This window comes from Micropterus dolomieu, linkage group LG19, assembly GCF_021292245.1.
Source record: "Micropterus dolomieu isolate WLL.071019.BEF.003 ecotype Adirondacks linkage group LG19, ASM2129224v1, whole genome shotgun sequence".
NCBI classification, from domain to species: Eukaryota; Metazoa; Chordata; class Actinopteri; order Centrarchiformes; family Centrarchidae; genus Micropterus; species Micropterus dolomieu.
In genome coordinates, this window is record NC_060168.1 from 14,676,998 (window position 1) to 14,695,647 (window position 18,650).

General features: G+C 41.0%; 1 protein-coding gene across 1 annotated transcript in view; it reads right to left on the bottom strand.

Moving 5' to 3' along the window:
* Window positions 1–18,650, bottom strand: part of col23a1a (collagen type XXIII alpha 1 chain a) — a 120,299-nt gene that overhangs the window by 311 nt on the left and 101,338 nt on the right. The window contains exons 6-29 of the mRNA XM_046031451.1: window positions 18,019–18,045; window positions 17,906–17,932; window positions 15,809–15,835; window positions 14,858–14,884; window positions 11,078–11,134; window positions 8,791–8,907; window positions 5,440–5,466; window positions 5,303–5,329; window positions 5,086–5,139; window positions 4,930–4,989; window positions 4,791–4,835; window positions 4,607–4,684; window positions 4,382–4,405; window positions 2,006–2,050; window positions 1,818–1,862; window positions 1,574–1,654; window positions 1,437–1,490; window positions 1,147–1,221; window positions 1,017–1,043; window positions 872–931; window positions 719–790; window positions 604–630; window positions 422–475; window positions 134–220 (exon numbers count right to left, since the gene is read on the bottom strand). Coding sequence (XP_045887407.1) covers window positions 134–220; window positions 422–475; window positions 604–630; window positions 719–790; window positions 872–931; window positions 1,017–1,043; window positions 1,147–1,221; window positions 1,437–1,490; window positions 1,574–1,654; window positions 1,818–1,862; window positions 2,006–2,050; window positions 4,382–4,405; window positions 4,607–4,684; window positions 4,791–4,835; window positions 4,930–4,989; window positions 5,086–5,139; window positions 5,303–5,329; window positions 5,440–5,466; window positions 8,791–8,907; window positions 11,078–11,134; window positions 14,858–14,884; window positions 15,809–15,835; window positions 17,906–17,932; window positions 18,019–18,045 — 1,224 coding nt within the window. The remainder of the gene's footprint in view (window positions 1–133; window positions 221–421; window positions 476–603; window positions 631–718; window positions 791–871; window positions 932–1,016; window positions 1,044–1,146; window positions 1,222–1,436; window positions 1,491–1,573; window positions 1,655–1,817; window positions 1,863–2,005; window positions 2,051–4,381; window positions 4,406–4,606; window positions 4,685–4,790; window positions 4,836–4,929; window positions 4,990–5,085; window positions 5,140–5,302; window positions 5,330–5,439; window positions 5,467–8,790; window positions 8,908–11,077; window positions 11,135–14,857; window positions 14,885–15,808; window positions 15,836–17,905; window positions 17,933–18,018; window positions 18,046–18,650) is intronic.

Below are 18,650 nucleotides of genomic sequence, written 5' to 3' on the forward strand. Positions count from 1 at the left end.
TGGGAGAAGAAAACAGGTAAATATAGTATGTCTAAAAGGTCAGAGGAGAGTTGTAGTAAGAAAAGCAGTTCAAAAGAGTGCTATTACAGTGTGTGTGTGTGTGTGTGTGTGTTTATGTGTGGACGCAACATACCACAGGACAAGGCTGGTCCAGGCCTGGAGGACCCTGCTCCCCTTTCTGGCCCTTTAGACCCCTCTTTCCCACTGCTCCCCTGTCACCCTGGACATGAAGCAAAACCATTTTGTGTCATTAAGAATAGCTACATGCCTGGAAAAGTCAAACTGAGCTTTGGTGTTGCCATTAAGGGATTCAGGATACAGGAAACATTGAACAAGATGCAATAACCCTGAGAAACAAATATTGAATTGGTTGTATTTTGATGAAGATAAATCAGTATTTCTTAATGTGTGCTGTACTAACTTTCTCTCCTCTTTCCCCTCGGTCACCTTTGTCTCCCATCAGACCTGGGAAACCCTGCACATAGAAGCACAAACAGGTCAGCAGGTCCCTTATCACTGGATACAGGTTAAAAAAAAGTTCAATTACATTTAAAATGATCTGATGGATGATTTCAAGATCTAAATTCTTAGTGTGAAACTTACATCTAGCCCAGGCTCCCCTGGTCTGCCCTGTGAAAACACATATAAATCATAATGCATACACACAATCAAAAAAGAGATTTAGTGAACACATTTATGGAGGTGATCGTGGGCTTACTTTTTCTCCCTTTGCACCTGGAAGACCCACTAACCCTGCAGACCCAGGTATGCCCTGGGGGCCGACTAATCCCTGAAATTGAAGTACATCATCACCACTGATGTCCAGGTACATCAAGTTTTATTGTGATAATAATGGGTCAGTGTCACTTACTTTGAGTCCAGGAGCACCAACGTCCCCCTTCTCTCCCTTCATCCCGAATCCAGGCTCACCCTGCATTAGAAGACAGAAACACAGAGTACCAAACAACATGGCATAGCCTCCACCACCTATCAGATGCATGGTCTTGCAGTCTTACCTTAGGACCAGGCATCCCGTGCAGCCCCTGAGAAACAGTGTGTACTGTGAGTGTGACAGCTACCAGTGCAAACAACAGACTTGAACTGAGTAGTTTCTACCTGGATCTGGAGAGTGACATAAGTACTCACCGTGGATCCAGGGGACCCAGGAACCCCTGGTGGACCAGGCGGGCCAGGTGGGCCTGGCTGGGAAATCATCTGAACCTGAGCACCATTGAAATGAAAAGCTTAGTGGAGATAAATTTAACATGTATCATACCCACAGATGATTGACTGGTTAAAGAACCATACTTGTGTTTTTCTCAACCACAAAGTAAATGGTCTGTACTTGTAAAGCTCCTTTCTACTCTTATGAACACAAAGTGCTTTACATTACATTTACCCACATTCATACACTGATGTGTGTGTGTTACACTAACCAGGTTGTCATCCATTCTGCAGTCGCCTTTCTCTCCTTTCTGTCCGTCCATACCCTGACGCACAAAGAGCGAGATAAACTTCCAGCTGTCATGTAATGTATGTTTATCAGAGAAACATGTTTACTGCTACTACTTACAGCAGGCCCAGAGAGCCCCATTTCTCCCTTCTCTCCTCTCTCGCCAGGTGGTCCTGTCTCACCAATGTCACCTTTAGGTCCCTGGAGGCAAAGAATCCAGAAGAGATGTCACATTCAGCATTATCAGGAGTGGTGGGGAAAAAAACTAAACTCCGAAACTACCATATATATAAAGAAGCTTAAACAATAGTGTAAGACATTTAATCAGCTTGTGTGTGTGATTTCTGCGTCTTTGCAATCATACCTTCTCCCCATCAACTCCTGCTGGTCCAGGCAAACCAAGCTCACCCTGAAGATGAAATATTCACTTGATGAAATGACTGGCTCTAACACTGCACAAACTCAGGTTTTAACACAAAACTGACTACAATTTTCATTAGACCCCATTACAAGCTGATGGCAGTACATTGGTAGGATGACAGAGCCCCATACCTTTTCCCCCATTGGGCCTGGGGGTCCAGGTGGTCCAGGTGGGCCCTGGAGAAAGACAGACAGAGAGTAATGTATACATTCGCCCAGATAATCTTTATGTTTCAAATCTTGCACTGAATTAAAAGGTATCCATTTTACAACTGCAGTAACTGATCTTTTGGCCACTTGGGGGCAGTGGAAACAAGCATCACCACCAAAACATCTCCCTTGATATGATAACCTGTGAATTTGTTTGGAGTCGTCTTTGTGTCCACCTGATGAATGACTGTACAATATTTACTCTGGTTTTAGTTACTCCTGAGGGAAATATCTGCTAAATGCTCCACTATGTTCACCAGCTAGTTGCTTGCTTTGTCTGTCTGCCGTTTGGTGTTGGGCTGGTAGCGCACGGTGGGTTTTTACAGTTTTTTTGTGCAGAAAATGGCTGCTCTGATGTGGCCAAATAAAATTGCTGATGAGGGTGAACTTAAGCGGTAAAGTTACAGGATGGTAAGCAAAAGCAAAGACCCGAAAGTCACTGTAAAGCTCAATAGAACTGAAGGGAAGTGCAGAGGTAATTCTCCAGTGGTTTGTCAATATGAACAAACACTTTAAGTCATGTGATCCATTGTTAGTATAAAAACACTGATTGTAGCTGCTTTAATAAATTAATCTATCATTTACAGACAGTCACAAAGACATATTGTATTTATACCATATGCCTCTGTTTGTTTACTGTGTTTATCACAATGGTGTAAAAACTGGGAACTCACAGAATTCCACAATAAGGCTTGATCATGGGACAACACAAAACAATACAACAAGGCTGATGGATTTCACAACGCAAGCCTGACAGTAAACAAAGCTGATGGCTTATTTTGTTCGCTCTGTTAACTGATCACAGACAACTTGAAGCAATTTCATCTTACAAAGATCATAAAACAGCGCTGAAAGTGGTTTATGCTGCACAATAGCCTGGCATCATTTTACATTCTGTTGATTGTTTTGATATAGCATGAGGATGTTGCACAAAAGGAGGAGAAACAAAACCTTTATGTGCCTTTATGTAACACTAATGATGGATGAAGAATAGCATACCATATCCATCCCATGCCATCTTCTATCTACGTCCACAATGTTACACTTGTTACCTTTTCCTCTGAAGTCCTCGGCCATCTTGAAGTCATAAAAAAGGAACCCATGTTGCCTCCCAGAGGTGTCCATGCTGATTCTGATCCCTTTTTCTAATTTCTAACTTTTCATTTGTCTTCTATTTTAGCCATGGAAATCAATAGATGTTTACAAACAACTGTTTCATCTGAGATATTCCATCATTGGAAAGTGAAGGCTACCCGTGCAAATAATTATACAAAAAGGCATAAATGAATGATAGTAACAAGCGACCAATTTCAGCATGGTTTCAAACCAAATTCATCATCACCTAAAATTTCACCCCAGATGAAACCAATACGGCTTTTCACACAAACAAGTGAATGGACTATAACGCAAGCTGGGTGGCCAACGTGCACTCCCCGCTATGCTCTATCTAACTCTAGCTGAGACCTTGCATGTGATTTGGTGCAAACTGATCCATGTCAGCAAGAGGCTTCTGATAAGACCTCAGGTCCATGTCCACTTCCTTTGTAATCTCACTCTGCTGTCTACAGCGTTGCTTGCAGGAGCCCTTTTCATATCAGGTCCGAGGGGACCTGGTGCATAGTGGTTTTTAATCAAATACACACTCCACCGCAGAGATAGCCATCTGTTATTAGCATATAGCACGGTACGTGGTAGAATCACAGGGTCTTGTATGAAACTGAGACTGTGGTGACCATTAGGGGTTCCCCTCCCATCCTGTTTAATGCATTCCCTTTGTGCACTCACTGAGTTTTATGGAGCAACACATAATACATTGAGAAAAAACACCATGCTGCCCTGTAGCATGTTACAGCCATTTATCTTATGAGGCGCATTGGATACATCGCATGAAAATACACTCAGAACAATGTATCAAAGGCTGTTGATTTTTCTGCATGATTAAGCATGCTTCTTTAGGCTACATTTTATCTGATAGAACAGCACAGCTGTACTATATTTACTGGGGTACTGCATTTATTCTAAATGAATACACAAGAGGGCACACTAGTAAACCAGGGACTTTCAGTAAGAATGTTTAGATGTGGCCTCTATAGAGCGACATCAAATAAATCTGAAGTAGGTTGTTCTGGAAAGAGGGCATCTATAAAAACACACAGATATTCTGGCTGAAGCAGGTGGGATAAAGTGTGGATACACACATGGTGTGTGCTTATGCAAGCCTGCGTGAGTCTGTGCATTATTATAGGTGTTAGTTACTGATCACTCCACCAAAACCATGCAGAAACAACAGCAGATTACCGAAACACTGATGGTGTTGATGGCCTGTCGAAAAGAAATGGCAACATGTTCAGTTTTGCGGTTCTCAGAAAAGAAAATATTCAGATGTGTATCTTACCATGCTACCGTTTATGGACTTGTTTAAGTTTTGCCTGATGCCTATTTTGAGCTTCAGTAAGAAATGCCTGATGGGATATATAATACATGTTATAAATTTTGTCTTATTGACAATTTAATAACACTCACCTGGAAAGCATCTAGAAGCTTCCCATTGAAGTCAATAATGTCTGAGGAGCCTGTAGCGCCTTTTTCACCAGGATAACCCTGAAGCAGATATTAAGAAATACAGAAATGATCAAAGATAGCCATAATACAAGTGTTTACTATATACTATATACTATAACTATAAGGGTTTAGGTTATACAAATACCATGTGTCCCTGTGGTCCTTGCTCTCCTATTTCTCCTTTGTCTCCCTGTGTCATGCACAGATATGACATAGTATGGTCAGACAATAGAAATTTAACATTTTTTATATACCATAGAAAAAATTTCAGATTGGTCTTCTACCTTTAATCCTGGGAGTCCATCCATGCCTCTCTCTCCTTTTTCTCCCATACCTGGTTCACCCTGTTTCAATACACAGTAACATTTCATGGTCAATGCATGAAAAGACAGATTAATCTAGAATAATCTGCATGCAAGATGAGTATATCTTATCTGTACCTTTGCTCCCGGAGGACCCTGTGGTCCTGCATATCCAGGCTCACCATTTTCTCCCTGTCAGTGCACAACAGTCAAACAGTGTCAAAAATGCAGACTTTTGGTCACATTACTTCTGCTGCAGACAGCAGAATTTGACAAGACAGTCAAGATGTTTGAGGAAAACACAAAGTAATTTAATTAAGTTGAGTCAAGGTCAGCAATCTATTAATGGCCTTACCGGCTTCCCAGGTAATCCTTGAGGCCCCTGAGGCAGAAATGTATTTGGTTAAGATAATTATAAGACAAATCATCACCACAGACTTACAGACCTCCACAATCAGATAGCTTGAGTTGTACACTGGATTTGACACTCACCTCAGCGCCATCGCGACCTGGAAAACCCTGAAAAGAACAGTGGAGAAACTTAAAGTTAAGGTCTCTAACTTCAGGTAAGCAAGCAAGCAAAACTTTATTTATATACTACGTTTTGTTCCAGGTGGAAGTTGAAGCCACAAAAACAAACAAACAAAAAAAGTTTAAAAAAGTAAGTTGGAATAAGACAAAAGGTGACCATTAAAAATTAGGAATTAAATAATAATTAAGACCAATAACAATAAAAAATTTAAAAGACAATAGACTTGGGGTACACCTAACATGATTCGGTAGCAAGTTCCAGTGGCTTGAAGCAGAAAAGCTAAAGGCAGTTTCACCATTTTTCGTGGAGACCCGGGAATAACCAGACAGCCGGATAGCTCACAAGCATGTCAGGGAGATATTGAGATGCAAGACCATGCAGGGCCTCAAAAACAAGCATTAGCCTAAAATTTTTAAAACAATTCTAAAATTTACTTGGAGCCAGTTAACATCCTCAGGCATTACATAGTCAGGTATGTGACTCCTTCAAAGAGTTAAACCACTTTGGCCACTAGATGTCAGTGTTCAAAAAGGAATGATGAGTCCATGGACTTGAGTTTATCAAGCACTTACTACTTACTTACTTACTTACTCTGAGTTGAAGTAATAACAACAACAGCAACAACAATACTACTACTACTACCAATAATAATAATATTAACAGCACACCTCCATTGGGCAATCAAAGTAAAGGACAAATACTATGAGCATGAGCCACTAGACAATGATGAAGCTACTATAATCTGGGACATACCAATTCAAACTGATAAAGAAAACAAGGCCAACAGACCCGACATAGCACAAGAAGGAGAGAACTTGTCTGCTCATCGACATGTCTGTCCCCACTGAAACAAACACCTCCCTGAAGATCACAGAAAAACTCTCCAAATATAAAGATCTGGAGATAGAAATTGAAAGAATGTGGGGGATGAAGACCACAACAATTCCAGTATTAATAGGTCCTCTTGGTCTGGTAAAGAAAGGGATGTAAAACACCAACAAAATCCCCGGTAACATTAAGATACAGGAAACCCAGAAGATCGTCCTCCTTAGCACCGCTCACATTTTAAGGAGGACATTATCCATTAAATAATCAAATCCTCATTGCAGCCTCAAGTCCATGAAATGGATGCAAGACATTAATAAAAACAACAACAACAAATAAATAAATAAATAAGCTGGCGCTTTTATCCAAAGTGACATTCAATTGCTATGTACAGTATATAAAAAGTCGCATGCCTCTGGAGCAACTAGGGTCTTGCCAAGTGTGGACTCTTGTTAAGTGTCTTGCTCAGGGACACATTTGTGAATGTGTTGTAGCAGGAATCCAACCCAGGTCTCCCACACCAAAGGCATTTGGCTTATCCTCTGCCCCATCACGACCCAGCCCATCTAGACGCGTGACCAAAGAAGAACCAGATGCAGATACAGATGCTTCTACATGGAAGGAGGGCTCATTGAAGCACTTTCATGAATTTATTTAAGTAAACAGATGTACTGTGGCTGTTTGTCAGGGCTAGGTGGACATGTACTTTGGGCAGCTAAACATCTGCTTTTAAGTCATCCATAGCAGAGACAGCTTAGTGGGATCTTGTGCAAGAACCCTCTATCTCTCTCACTCTCTCTCTCTTACACACACACACACACACACACACACACGCACACACACAAACAAATACTCTGCTATCAAGTTGTTGTATTTACTTGATCACCCAGTGCACTGTAATAAATGCATAATAATAAAGTGGAGGTTATCAGCCTTCCGCTCTGTCCTCATATTTTACAATAATGTGCAGAAGAGCTACTAAGATGTTTCCCAGCTGGTTTACCTCCACTTGCCCTCTGCCAGAACATACAAACTGTCGTCCTGATCTCTTCTACTGCTATGTGGTCCTCTTTTATTTCCATCCTCAGCTGCTCCAGCAGCCTTTTAACCTATTTTCTCACCCCTCTTACCTCCTCCTCATCTTTTGATCTTCCCTTCACAGCAATGGGAAACAAATTGCCCTTGCACATACTTTTAAGCACTTCTTTTATCCTGAGTGCAGAAAAGACCTGTTCAGATGCTATACTAAATTTCCTTGTATAATAACATCCTAAACTTATATATTTAAAATAAAGCAAATGTCAAATACTAATTCCCCACATATCAGTCAGAAATTAGCTGCCACATTGTCTCAGCTGTCATTCCTTTACTTTCCACTTTACAGATACAAATGACAAGGGACACCCACACTGGCAGGCTTGTTCACTTTTCCTGCTCAGCCAGCTAAGACATCTGCCCACAACATGTAGCTGCTCTTAGCTACATGTTGTGGGCACTAGCTTAGTGCCACTCTGCGTTGTTTTGCTGTTTTGGGTTTCGTAACGCCTTTAATCAACAGGAAGAATACATCTGAAATCAGCTAGGTTATGGGATGGGTCCCATCTGCTCGACCCGTTTTAGTCGTTTTCTGAGCTCTGCTGGCTTTCTCTCTTGTCGGTTCTTCGTAAGCTCTCAACTCACCCACACTGAAACCAACATTTTTCACTTGAATCCCTTTGCTGTCCTGTGCCAGTTGAGGGTAACAGAGCATTCATTCCTTCACTTGGATAACCAAAAAATACCTTCATAGCCTCTTTCTCTCCATCCTATAACCACAACTTTAAACTTTCACTGCATGTGAACTAAATTCTGGGGCAGAAAGTAAATTTTGAGTAATACAAACTGCATCAGGCGAGGAGCACAACAATTGTTTGGTGAGGTCGGCAAACTGCCCATGTACTCGCCACAGTGCCATATCTGTTACAGGGGTGCACAGTGACACAGTCATGGTAAGAGGGTGGGAGAATGGGGGCGTGTTGGAGAATTTTGTGGCTGCTGTCTTACACAAAACAGATGAAGCCAGGAGTAGAGTTGCTATTCTGGGAGATTTTAGGTAAGCCACAGCTCACTGGCAAACCCGGAAGAATGAGAATATGGGTTCACTGCAATTTACTGCATAGACCCTTTCCCCTTTAATACATGTGTATAAATGCACATTCACACTAAGCATACTCACACACACAGAAACTAACAATTGCATTCTGTCACACCCTGCGGTTGAACCGTACCAGTTCAACACAATTGGGGTAACAGCAGCCCCTGATGATGAGGTGGTGTAAGTGGCTGCCTTTTTTGTGGTGTTACCTTAGTAAGAGAGTGAGGAAAAAGTGAGAGCACAATATAGGAGAATAACAGCAGTTAAATGGAGGTTGTGAGTGTGTATTGCTGCATTGTTTTGTGTAATAGGTGTACATTTGGCACTGACACACATGAGGAGAAGTTCCTACCGGCTCTCCAGCAGGGCCACGAGGCCCGTCCTTGCCTGTGTTCCCAGGGGGGCCTCGGGGACCAGGAGGACCTGGAGGACCGGGAGGACCAGCAGGTCCAGCTTGGCCTTGGTCACCCTGATTGGAAAAAACAACAACAAACAAACAGAAAAATTAGTGAAAGAAATACAAGAAAAATAGGTATTTTTAGCCATGGAAAATCACTGTTAACAGTTATTAGACTTGGATTGCCTATTTTCTGTCAACGGATAGCCTATGTTTGGCTGAATGTGTAAAAGTGAAAGAAACCCATTCCATCTTACAATAGGTGGGGAAAAAATCTTGCAGGTTGTCTAGATTTCTTAAACCAATCAGAATTGTCATAGTCAGAATCAGGCCTAAACCTCTTTGGTCAACACGCGCGACAGATTCACTCTCAGATTTAGCAAAATGTTCCTGAAACGTGCAGAAATAGATTTTTTGTCTACTTGGGGGACACTGAAACAAGTCGCAATCACTGAAATATCATCCCTTTTATTCAGCTTTTATAGCAAACAGTTGCCTATTTACACATCCAGCAGATAAGGAGCAACATTAGCATTCATATAGAGTCATGTTCGTCCTGCCAAGTCCAATATTCACTATCCGTTTAGCTCTGTTTTTGGTCTCCACTAACTGTAGAGTGAAATATCTGCTCTTCAGCTTCTAATGCTCCACCATCTAGTTGCTAACTTTGTCTATCAGTTGTTTTGTGCTGGGCGCACAGTGCCGCACGCCTGAAACAGACGAAAACAACGCCATGGGAGTGGTGAGTCAATCCAAACAGTTGTGAGAAAACCACAACAATGAGCTAAAAGAAAAGCTGATGAGACAGCAGAGTCAGCTGATCCTTTCACATACAAGTAGCCATCTGATTTATTGTCATTATAAAAAATATTAACTATAGCTGCTTTAAATATCTTTAATACAATCTACAAAACGAACCATGTAGGCCTTTCTGCATAATTCAAAATCCTTATTAAACTTTTCCACCATTAGCATGTAGCTTAGTAGGCAGGTTAGCAGTAGTGCTAACCTAGTAGTAGGTTAGTCATACTGATCATCAGTCATACTTAGTTACAAAGTGAAACACACCCATGCTGACTATTGCACTCTCACACACGAGAAGTTGTTAATTGACAACATCATCTGTTGAATGAGGTGTTTCTTTTCTGTTTATGCTTCACAAAAACAGAAATGGAACTGTTACCACCTATTAAATATCCTTTCATCAGAGGATTTACATAAAACTGGGGACATGTTTCTTTTTTGATGACTTCCACCCTCATGTTTATGCCAAACTGAAACCATTAACGCCCTAAAAGTTTTGCTCACCACTGTCACATGGTGACACTTCCTCTGCATCCTCTCATCTCTACAGACATGTGGTGCATTATGGTTTTCTTTGAAGCGGCAAGAAACATGGTACAGCAAGTCCTTTCATGGAAATAATGTTACAAAGACCTTTAAATAGAAGACTAAAACCTTATTTCCTTGCGTTGCAATGATAATTATTATGTCTCTATTAAGCTCAGACTTGAACTAAACTGTCACCAACAAAGTTATTCCACTCTTGTAATGAGAAGCACACATTTCTTGAACCTCTCTGAAATGTGTGTGGTTCATGTTTTCCTTTTAGGATGCTTTATAACTTTTATACAAACAATTTCACCTAATCAGTCATTCAACAAGTCAGCACAGACAGGAGAATTAATGATCAAATATGAAATCAATTCTATGCAACATGACTGTGAAAGGTGAGAAGGTGAGAAAGAATGGACATGCATGAATGATCAGAACATGAAAAAGCGAGGTTAAAGTGTTAAAAGTGCACACATGACTTAGCTGTGGTCTACCTTCAGAAAGCGTCTCTGAAAGCTGCTGGACTGCTCTCCAGAGAGAAAGCTATGGTCATATCGGGGGAAGACCATCTGAGATGGAAGAGGTGCAGCAGGAAAAGAACATAAGAGGAGAGAGGACATGAAGTGTGTTGCAGGACAAAAGAGAGGGAAAAGAGAAATTGATAAATGACTAAAATAAATGAAGTTATCTGAGAGAGTGCAGGTGAGAGTCCAACAAAGAGGGAAATAACTGCTGTGGGAAAAAACAGAGATGAGAGTTCAGCAGCCTCTGAAGCTGTAAGCCAAAAGAGAAAGCTCAAAAAGAGTGATTTGCTCCTCCATCGGCAGGGGTAGTGACAGATCAGCAGCCAAACAGAGGGCGGTGACTGTTGGGAGAACTAAGGAACGGTTCGCTTGGAGGGACAAACCTTGACGGTGAGAATCTGATTACTGTGCAGACCTGCGTATGTGCTGTAGTTAGGACCCTGAAGAAAGGAAGTGACAAAGGGAAAGGTAAGCAACTTACTGTTGCTCAAGAAAAACGCTTAACAAAATTCTGCAGATTAAGTGAGAAGAACAAAAATACATCATCTGCAAATAGTGAGACATACTTTTCATTAAAACTGAGAAATATTGCTAAATCAAAACCATGACTCAGTAACAGTCCCTTTTGCCGTTTCAGAATTTATCCTGGGTCTCTCACTCAAACATGTATTTAATTGTGTGTGTTCCATTTAATGTCTTCCCATCCTTCCCTTTGTGACCAAACCAAACAGAGGTGGCTGGGCTCTTTCCAGTCGACAGACGGCAATTGTGATGATTGTCTGTCAAGCTGAAAGGAGCAGAGTTTGTCTGCCGCCAGAGAGCTCGGAGCACCGCACTGCATCTCTGGTTGAGTACCCTCCAAAAACACATGGGAGGGAGGGAAGGACGGAGAGAAGATCTGAGAGAGGAGGGAGGAAGAACAGCAGGGGGATAGTAGGTAGAGAAAAAAGGAGAGATGCTAGCCTGCTCATGAGGTTTCCGTTAACGGGCTGCGGTGAGCGCTGGATAGCTGAGGGTTTTCCAACACCACAGATCCCTCCTCCTCTCTTTGCCTATACACTCTCACTGTCACATTCACTCATTCACACTGTTCCCACCATGGAGACCACATACACATAATGGTGCTTAAACATCTCATAAGAGAACAGGCTGTTTCCCCATTCTCATCAGACCATAGGCAGATGCTAAGACAAACAGCCATTCAATCTCCGAGCCCCATCTAACCGTGGCCTTTTTGTAGCTGCTCTGGGGGAGGCAAGAGGAGGCTTTGGCTGGGGATGAAACTCCCATCGTGGCTTGTCTTGACAACGATTTATACAGTGGATTTGACAGTATGGAAGCTGGGAAAAATGGCTACCAGGTTTATGTCTTTCAATAAAAATTGCTTTGGAGAAAGATGCAACACTATACATGACCCTCAATCACGTGTTTTGGTGGTTCTATAACATCTGATTGTGTTTTAATACCCCTGTTATCCTGTGTTTGCAATCTGTTCTGGCACCAGGTTCAGCCTGACAAAATGCACTGACACTGATGGATTGACAGGAAGTTACATTTTGGAGAGAGATTCATGGCCATGGCCATTTCCTGTTTTCACATGTATTCTCTCATCCTCTCATAGAGTTCAGAGGTCAGTGTGAAATGCTGAGATCAGGGCAAGGTGATGATGATGTACTCCCACTGCTCCACCTTTTATCTGCTAAGCCTCAGTGGACATTTTAGCTTTGATTCATAGCTGTAAAAAAACACATTGAAACATATTTGAAACATTCAGAGACCACCAGTTTTTGTTTGCTAACCTATCTAGCCATATCTATGAAAATGTACCCCAGTGCCAAACCTCATTCACAACTACAGTAGTTTCAGGAGCTGCAGGGTTTGTTTTGAAGCAAGCGTGTGTCTCTAAGCAACACTCTGAGGCTTTTCAGCTGCAGACTTATCCAAGGGCATCCAAGCTCCAGAAGCCTCATCCAAGTGCAATATTTACCATTTGGAAGTACTACATAATGCAGAATGCCAAAAAGATTTAATTATTGCACAAACTATTACCTCAAAATCTGAAGGGATATACTGGGAAATCAAATGGCATATGCCTTGGTTCCTGTAATGTTTCTGATCTGCATTATAAATATTGTTCTGCTAGGCAGCCCTGTCAAATTTACACTCCATTTGTGCTCTGCTATAAAACAATAGCCATTCAGTCTCATTTCAAAACACACACACACACACACACACACGCACACACACACACACACACACACACACTACAAAGTCAGGCTCCAACTTTTGGAAGATATATGACTACACATCTATTTCTTATTCTTACTAAAGAATGTTAATAATAAGAAAAACAAACAGTTAGTGGCTACAAGAGGGGTTTAGGCCTTTTAAGAGGAACATTTGTAGTTTTTATAAATATCACATGTGTGAGTTTTTTGAATGTTGGAGTGGCTCAAAGTCAGTGTTATGGTCCTCGTAAGACAAGCCACTGGCAATATGGAAATTACTGGCTAGCAGGTTTTGTCTGGTATAGATAGTTAAAAACAAATGACAGACCAGTTTTGTTGGTTTACAAAATCTAAAAAAATAGAAAAAATATAGAAAATAAAATATAAAGAAAATAGAAAATATTTACACTTATGAAGCTGCAACCAGTTAATGTTTGTCATGTTTGCTTAAAAAAATAAGGTAAACAATTAATCAATGATCAAAATTGTTACAGATTTCTGTTGAATGACTTTACCTTGACCTGATATTATATTCTAAGCATAACAAAACTAGAAAAACATTCGGGATTCACGGGGCATATGACTTCTTCAAAGATAAATTTACCATGTAAAGCACAGGGGGCTTATTTTCAAACCACAGTGAATAAAACGGGAGATAATTACATAGATTTCATGGCGGGTGGAATGATATCACATGAAAAGACTACACTGACAACATGGACCAGATGCAGAGCGAGGTAACCCCGTAATATAAAAAAACAAAACAAAACATAGTTTGGTTGAGACTAGATGGCAGCTTTGGCGCGCTGCCCCAACCATTGGGTTTTGATGGTGAGGTTTAAGTATTTCCATCGTTCTTTAATATCATCATTTCTCATCTGTGCCTTTGGAGATGTGGGCAACGCAAACCTCATCATAGGAGCCGGACTACGCTGTTGGTACAGTTGCTGGGGAAGCCGCGCAGCGTAAACACACTTTTCATTTGGATTATTTAAAAGACTTGACTTAGTGTTGACGGTTATATGGATAGTACAAAACTTTACAAAACTTTCACCTTTGCCTGTTTGCACGTGCATATAATTGTATCAGTGTGATAACTAGGAAATGATTAGTGGTTTTTCAAAAACTCTGAAGAAAGACAATTCCTCTCTTCCTGGACTTTGATCTCCAATTTGTGATGGTCTGTTATGCTGCCTGCGCTGGGTTTATCTCAGCTGCATATGTTCTCTGTGCAGGCTCAGTTTCTGCCTGTAGTCCTTAGACACTTTTCAGTTTAGGTGCACAGATAAGTCAATTGCACATAAATGTGAAATAGAAATGTATATTTATTTGTGCACGGGCAGGGCCAGATTAATTAACTCTGCTGCTGTTGGCTATAGATTCATGTTTACTACAGACACGAGAGTGGTCTCAATCTTCTTATCTAAATCGCGGAACTTTCCCTTATAAGTAGGCCTAATTGCTTTTTTGTAATTCAGACAAAAGTGCGCGTTACGTAAATGTTTGTTACAGCATTAATTAGATGTGACAGGACCTTCTGGAAGACCTGTTGTCTTACTTTCAGTTCTGTCAGTATAAAATCTAAAAGCAAACTGCAAAGATAGACCTTTTTTATGAAGCTTAATAAAAATTCACTTCTCAAAATGACTGGAGGGAAAGCGAAGTGTCTCTTGACCTTAAAGGGAAGTGAAGATAAAAAACTGGCAGAGACTGAGAAAGACAAAACAAGAGAAAGAGGACAAAACTGGAAGGAAGATTTAAATGGAAGCACATTTTTAAATGACAAAGATCTGCTTGGGAACCCAACACAATTGAAGGAAAGGTTTTTTTTCAGTCAGGTCAGCAACAGTGAAAAAACTGCTTCTAAATGTCACATATAACAGTCAAAAACATCTCTTTTCCCCTTTTCAGGCAAAGACAGAAAACATGACTTACCCTTGGCCCAACGTCTCCTTGGTCACCCTGGGAGAAAAACAGGAAAATAACAATTGTCAGCAGTTATTACCACTGTATATGCACACAGGAGGAGGCATGCCAGAGAATAACGCTACTGTTGAGCAGCTGTGACAGACATTCTTAAAAACTAATTCATATGTATAGGAAGGAAGGGACTCAAAGGTCATTTGTCCTCAAATCAGCTCAGGATGTCGACATTTACTGCACAAATCATTTGATAGGCCATAATTGGAATCATCTGACTGGACACGATGGGCTAAGTAGAAGTGGGAGTGCACGTGCTAAGGATTGTTGGTTCTCTGATGAGGATTTGGAGTTTGTGTTCTCATCACCGAGATACTAGCATGATTAGCTACATGAAGGGAGCCAATTTTCCAAAACCTCAACATCGTCTGTCATTTGCCATCCCCGCTCATCAGACTGAATCATGCTCTGACAGATGCTGTTTACTGCAGTTGTTCTTGTGGTGGCGCTTATCTGGACAGTTTTCGCTTGAGTGCATAAATGCACACACACACACACACACACACACACACACACACACACACACACACACACAAATCACCCCATGCACGAGCCTCTTCTGCCAGCTCTTGCAGCTCTTACGGTCGCTAACATCTTAGGCTGGGCAGAGGTTCACAGAGCGGGAAAACATCTGGCTATCATCGAGCCTGTAAACCTGTTTAGTGCCTTGACGTGAGAATGTGCGCAGACACATGAGCTCCTACATAACTACATGTAATGTATGGCTCGTTTGATGGGCGTGCAGTGAAAACGTGAACGTGGGAGGGCGATGGAGAGAACACCTGTGAGGTCGTGTGTGTGTGTGTGTCTTTCTGAGATGTCCGCCTGCAAATTAATGTGAGAAAAACATCCATACAGTGCGCTGACTTGTCTAGCAGGGTTACTGAAATCTATATTGAAGCATACCTTTTCACCCTTGGGTCCGGCTGGTCCCTGTATTGGGGAAGGAGATAATCGGAGACAGTTGGTCGAGATAAAATGTATGAGCAACATATATCATAGTACAATACATTTTCAACTCTACCAGGGAGCATTCAATCAAATAGTAAGGCTAGGCAATAATACCAGTTAATGCAGATGTGCCATCGAGACTGCTCAATCACAAGTCACTTCTGTCCTCCGCATATTTCACAGTAAGAAGACAGTATGACTTGCAACAAGATTTCTCTCTACATTTGAGTTAGCCTACTTGAACATCTCATATAGATGCTGACCCCCATCTGCCTGTAGTCTGTCTCAGTGGCTTCACAAACCACAGACTGACTAACAGGCCCTCTGTGAGAGGGAAGAGCAGCTTCTCTCCTGCACTGCTCTCTCCTTCAGTTCAAGGAAAGGAGAGATGGAAGAGTAAGAAGGTTTAATTCAAGTGACAGCGCGCCTGCTGCTAATCCTGTAGGTGTGTAGCCTAGTTATCGTTGGAGATTTCTTGATCGCCTTAAGTTTTCTATTTCATGTCAGTTTCACAGTTCAGCCTCTCCTTGTTCCCATGGCTGGATAGTCAGCACAAAATACTGTTCAAACCAAGCTAATTTCATTTTCAAATTATAAGGATTCCAACGTTTCTAAAGAGACCAAAGACTTTGGAACAAATCATTCCCAACATAAAAACAGTCCTTTGTTTAGATAGCTTCAATGAAAAGCTGGAACAAGCTGATAGACAGCCATAAATGTGACAGTGTCAGACAGTGGGGAATAAATAAGATTAAGATTCTCTTTCCTTAAACCTTAAAGCACTTAAAGGGGGAAACTGAAGGAAATTGGATGTTAAGGAGTTCACATTAGTTTGGAGGTTTTCCTTTATTTCTTACAATGTTTAGTTTTAGTTTTTGATCTCATAGTATAATCCTTGTTTTAATTACAGCTGTAGTCTTTTTGGCAGGGATGATTTTTGCAAAAGATCTTATGTAAAAAAAATGGTTTTATATTAATGCTTGGCTATTTACATTTTTCCCCTTTAGAAGAAGAAGAACAGCTTTTGTTCAGAGCTTTTTAACAAAACTGAATCAATCCACTATGTGGCCACAAGATGGGTCTGAAAGCTCCAATTACTTTGTTATTTTATATTATAGTTCACAAACTTTTATAACTGTGCGCTTATCATATTTTTTTTAGTTTATGCCAATGTCCTTGAACTTACTTTTTAGCGTTCCTTTACTCTTAATTTATTCCTTTATGCTAACCCTGTGTCTTGTGTCTCCTGTGGCTGTCATTTATCACCAAATCAGTCTTATTGTTCTACCAACTTTTATCTGTTATTATCCCCCCACAGTTCTTGTGTATTTACGTGACTCTGCTCATGAGATCTGTATCACACCTGCTGGGGTTTTATGGCCGACCCTCTGTGATGGGGAAAGTCCTCTTAAAGGACAGACCCAGATTGATGTCTCCTTTTGCAGGAAACAACAGCTTAATGGTGTTTGGAGATGAGCTAGTCAAACAGTTCTCGTTATGCTGTGAGGGGTTTACATTTCAGCAGATGACTCGTCGTCCCTCCCTGGGGCAAAGTGACCAGGGAAAAAGTGGGGTGGGGCTAGAAGGTACTATAATGACTTTTTAAAGAGCCTCTGTAGAAGGTTATAAACACTATTCTCTCTCACTTTCCCACTGGTGTGTAACCCATTCGCTCTGCTTCGCACGTTTTCACGCTACACCTGGGTGTGTCTGGGAGTATGGCGAGGTTTCAGGGGAAGGGTGATAGATGGGACTCTGGGGCGAAGTGCAAAGGGGATTTCAGCACTCGGTTCAGTTGAGCCATGACTCTCCCGTGGCTGTGGGCCCTGGGATAGCTTAAGAAGTGGAACAAGAAACAGGAGGGCTACCGTGGGCGGTTCACTCACTTGCGACGTTCCCTTAGGAACAGTAAAAATGATTGATGAAGTTTAGGAAACCATCACCTGTCTTACGGGCCAAAACCCCACCTGAATTCACAGTCTTCAATCTTCAGTGTAATTGATATGTGTTATTAGAAAACCAAAACAAGACAACAGGTGTGTGATGGTGTACCTGGCTTCCCTGGGGACCTTGTAAACCCTGAAAATAGGAAAAACAGAGTGAAAATTAAACTACTGTCAGTCACATAAAGCATGTGTTATGCATTTGATAACAGGAATACTCACTGGTTTCCCATCCAAGCCAAGAGGACCCTGTTGGAAGTCAGATAAAGAGTAATTATAATTATTAATGTTTTGAACCATGTAGACACAGAACTGTTACAGGAATAGTTTGCCATTTTGGGAATTATGCTTTTTCACTTTCTTGCCAAGATACAGAGAGAAATAAAACCACAACTTGTTTTTACACTTCAGTTGTTGTACAGAGTAAACAAACGAGATATAATGATATAATATAATGACAGATTTTAAGTGTGTTTCCAAAAATGTTAAACTATTCCTTTAATGACTGACTTTAAAAAACATCTACTCTAAATCTGCTGTGGATGAAGATATTTGTTTTAAATCCCCAGACAAATCTATCTTTCCCCCTCCAAAATATCAGAAACCGGCTGTTATTTATTAGTATTTTATAATGTTTGAGTTTAGTCTGTATCTCTCAGGAAACAATGTAAATGATCTTAGCTTAGAAAAAACATTTAAGTGGATTTGGCAAGAAAAACGCATCAAATGAGGACTAAAAAAGTGTGCTTGTAAATGACAGAGAAACAGCTGCAATTATTGGAAAGTTAAGGATGAGAGAGTAGGAACAGGAGGAAATTGTTTTTTAAAAAACCTTTTATACAAATGTTCTATAT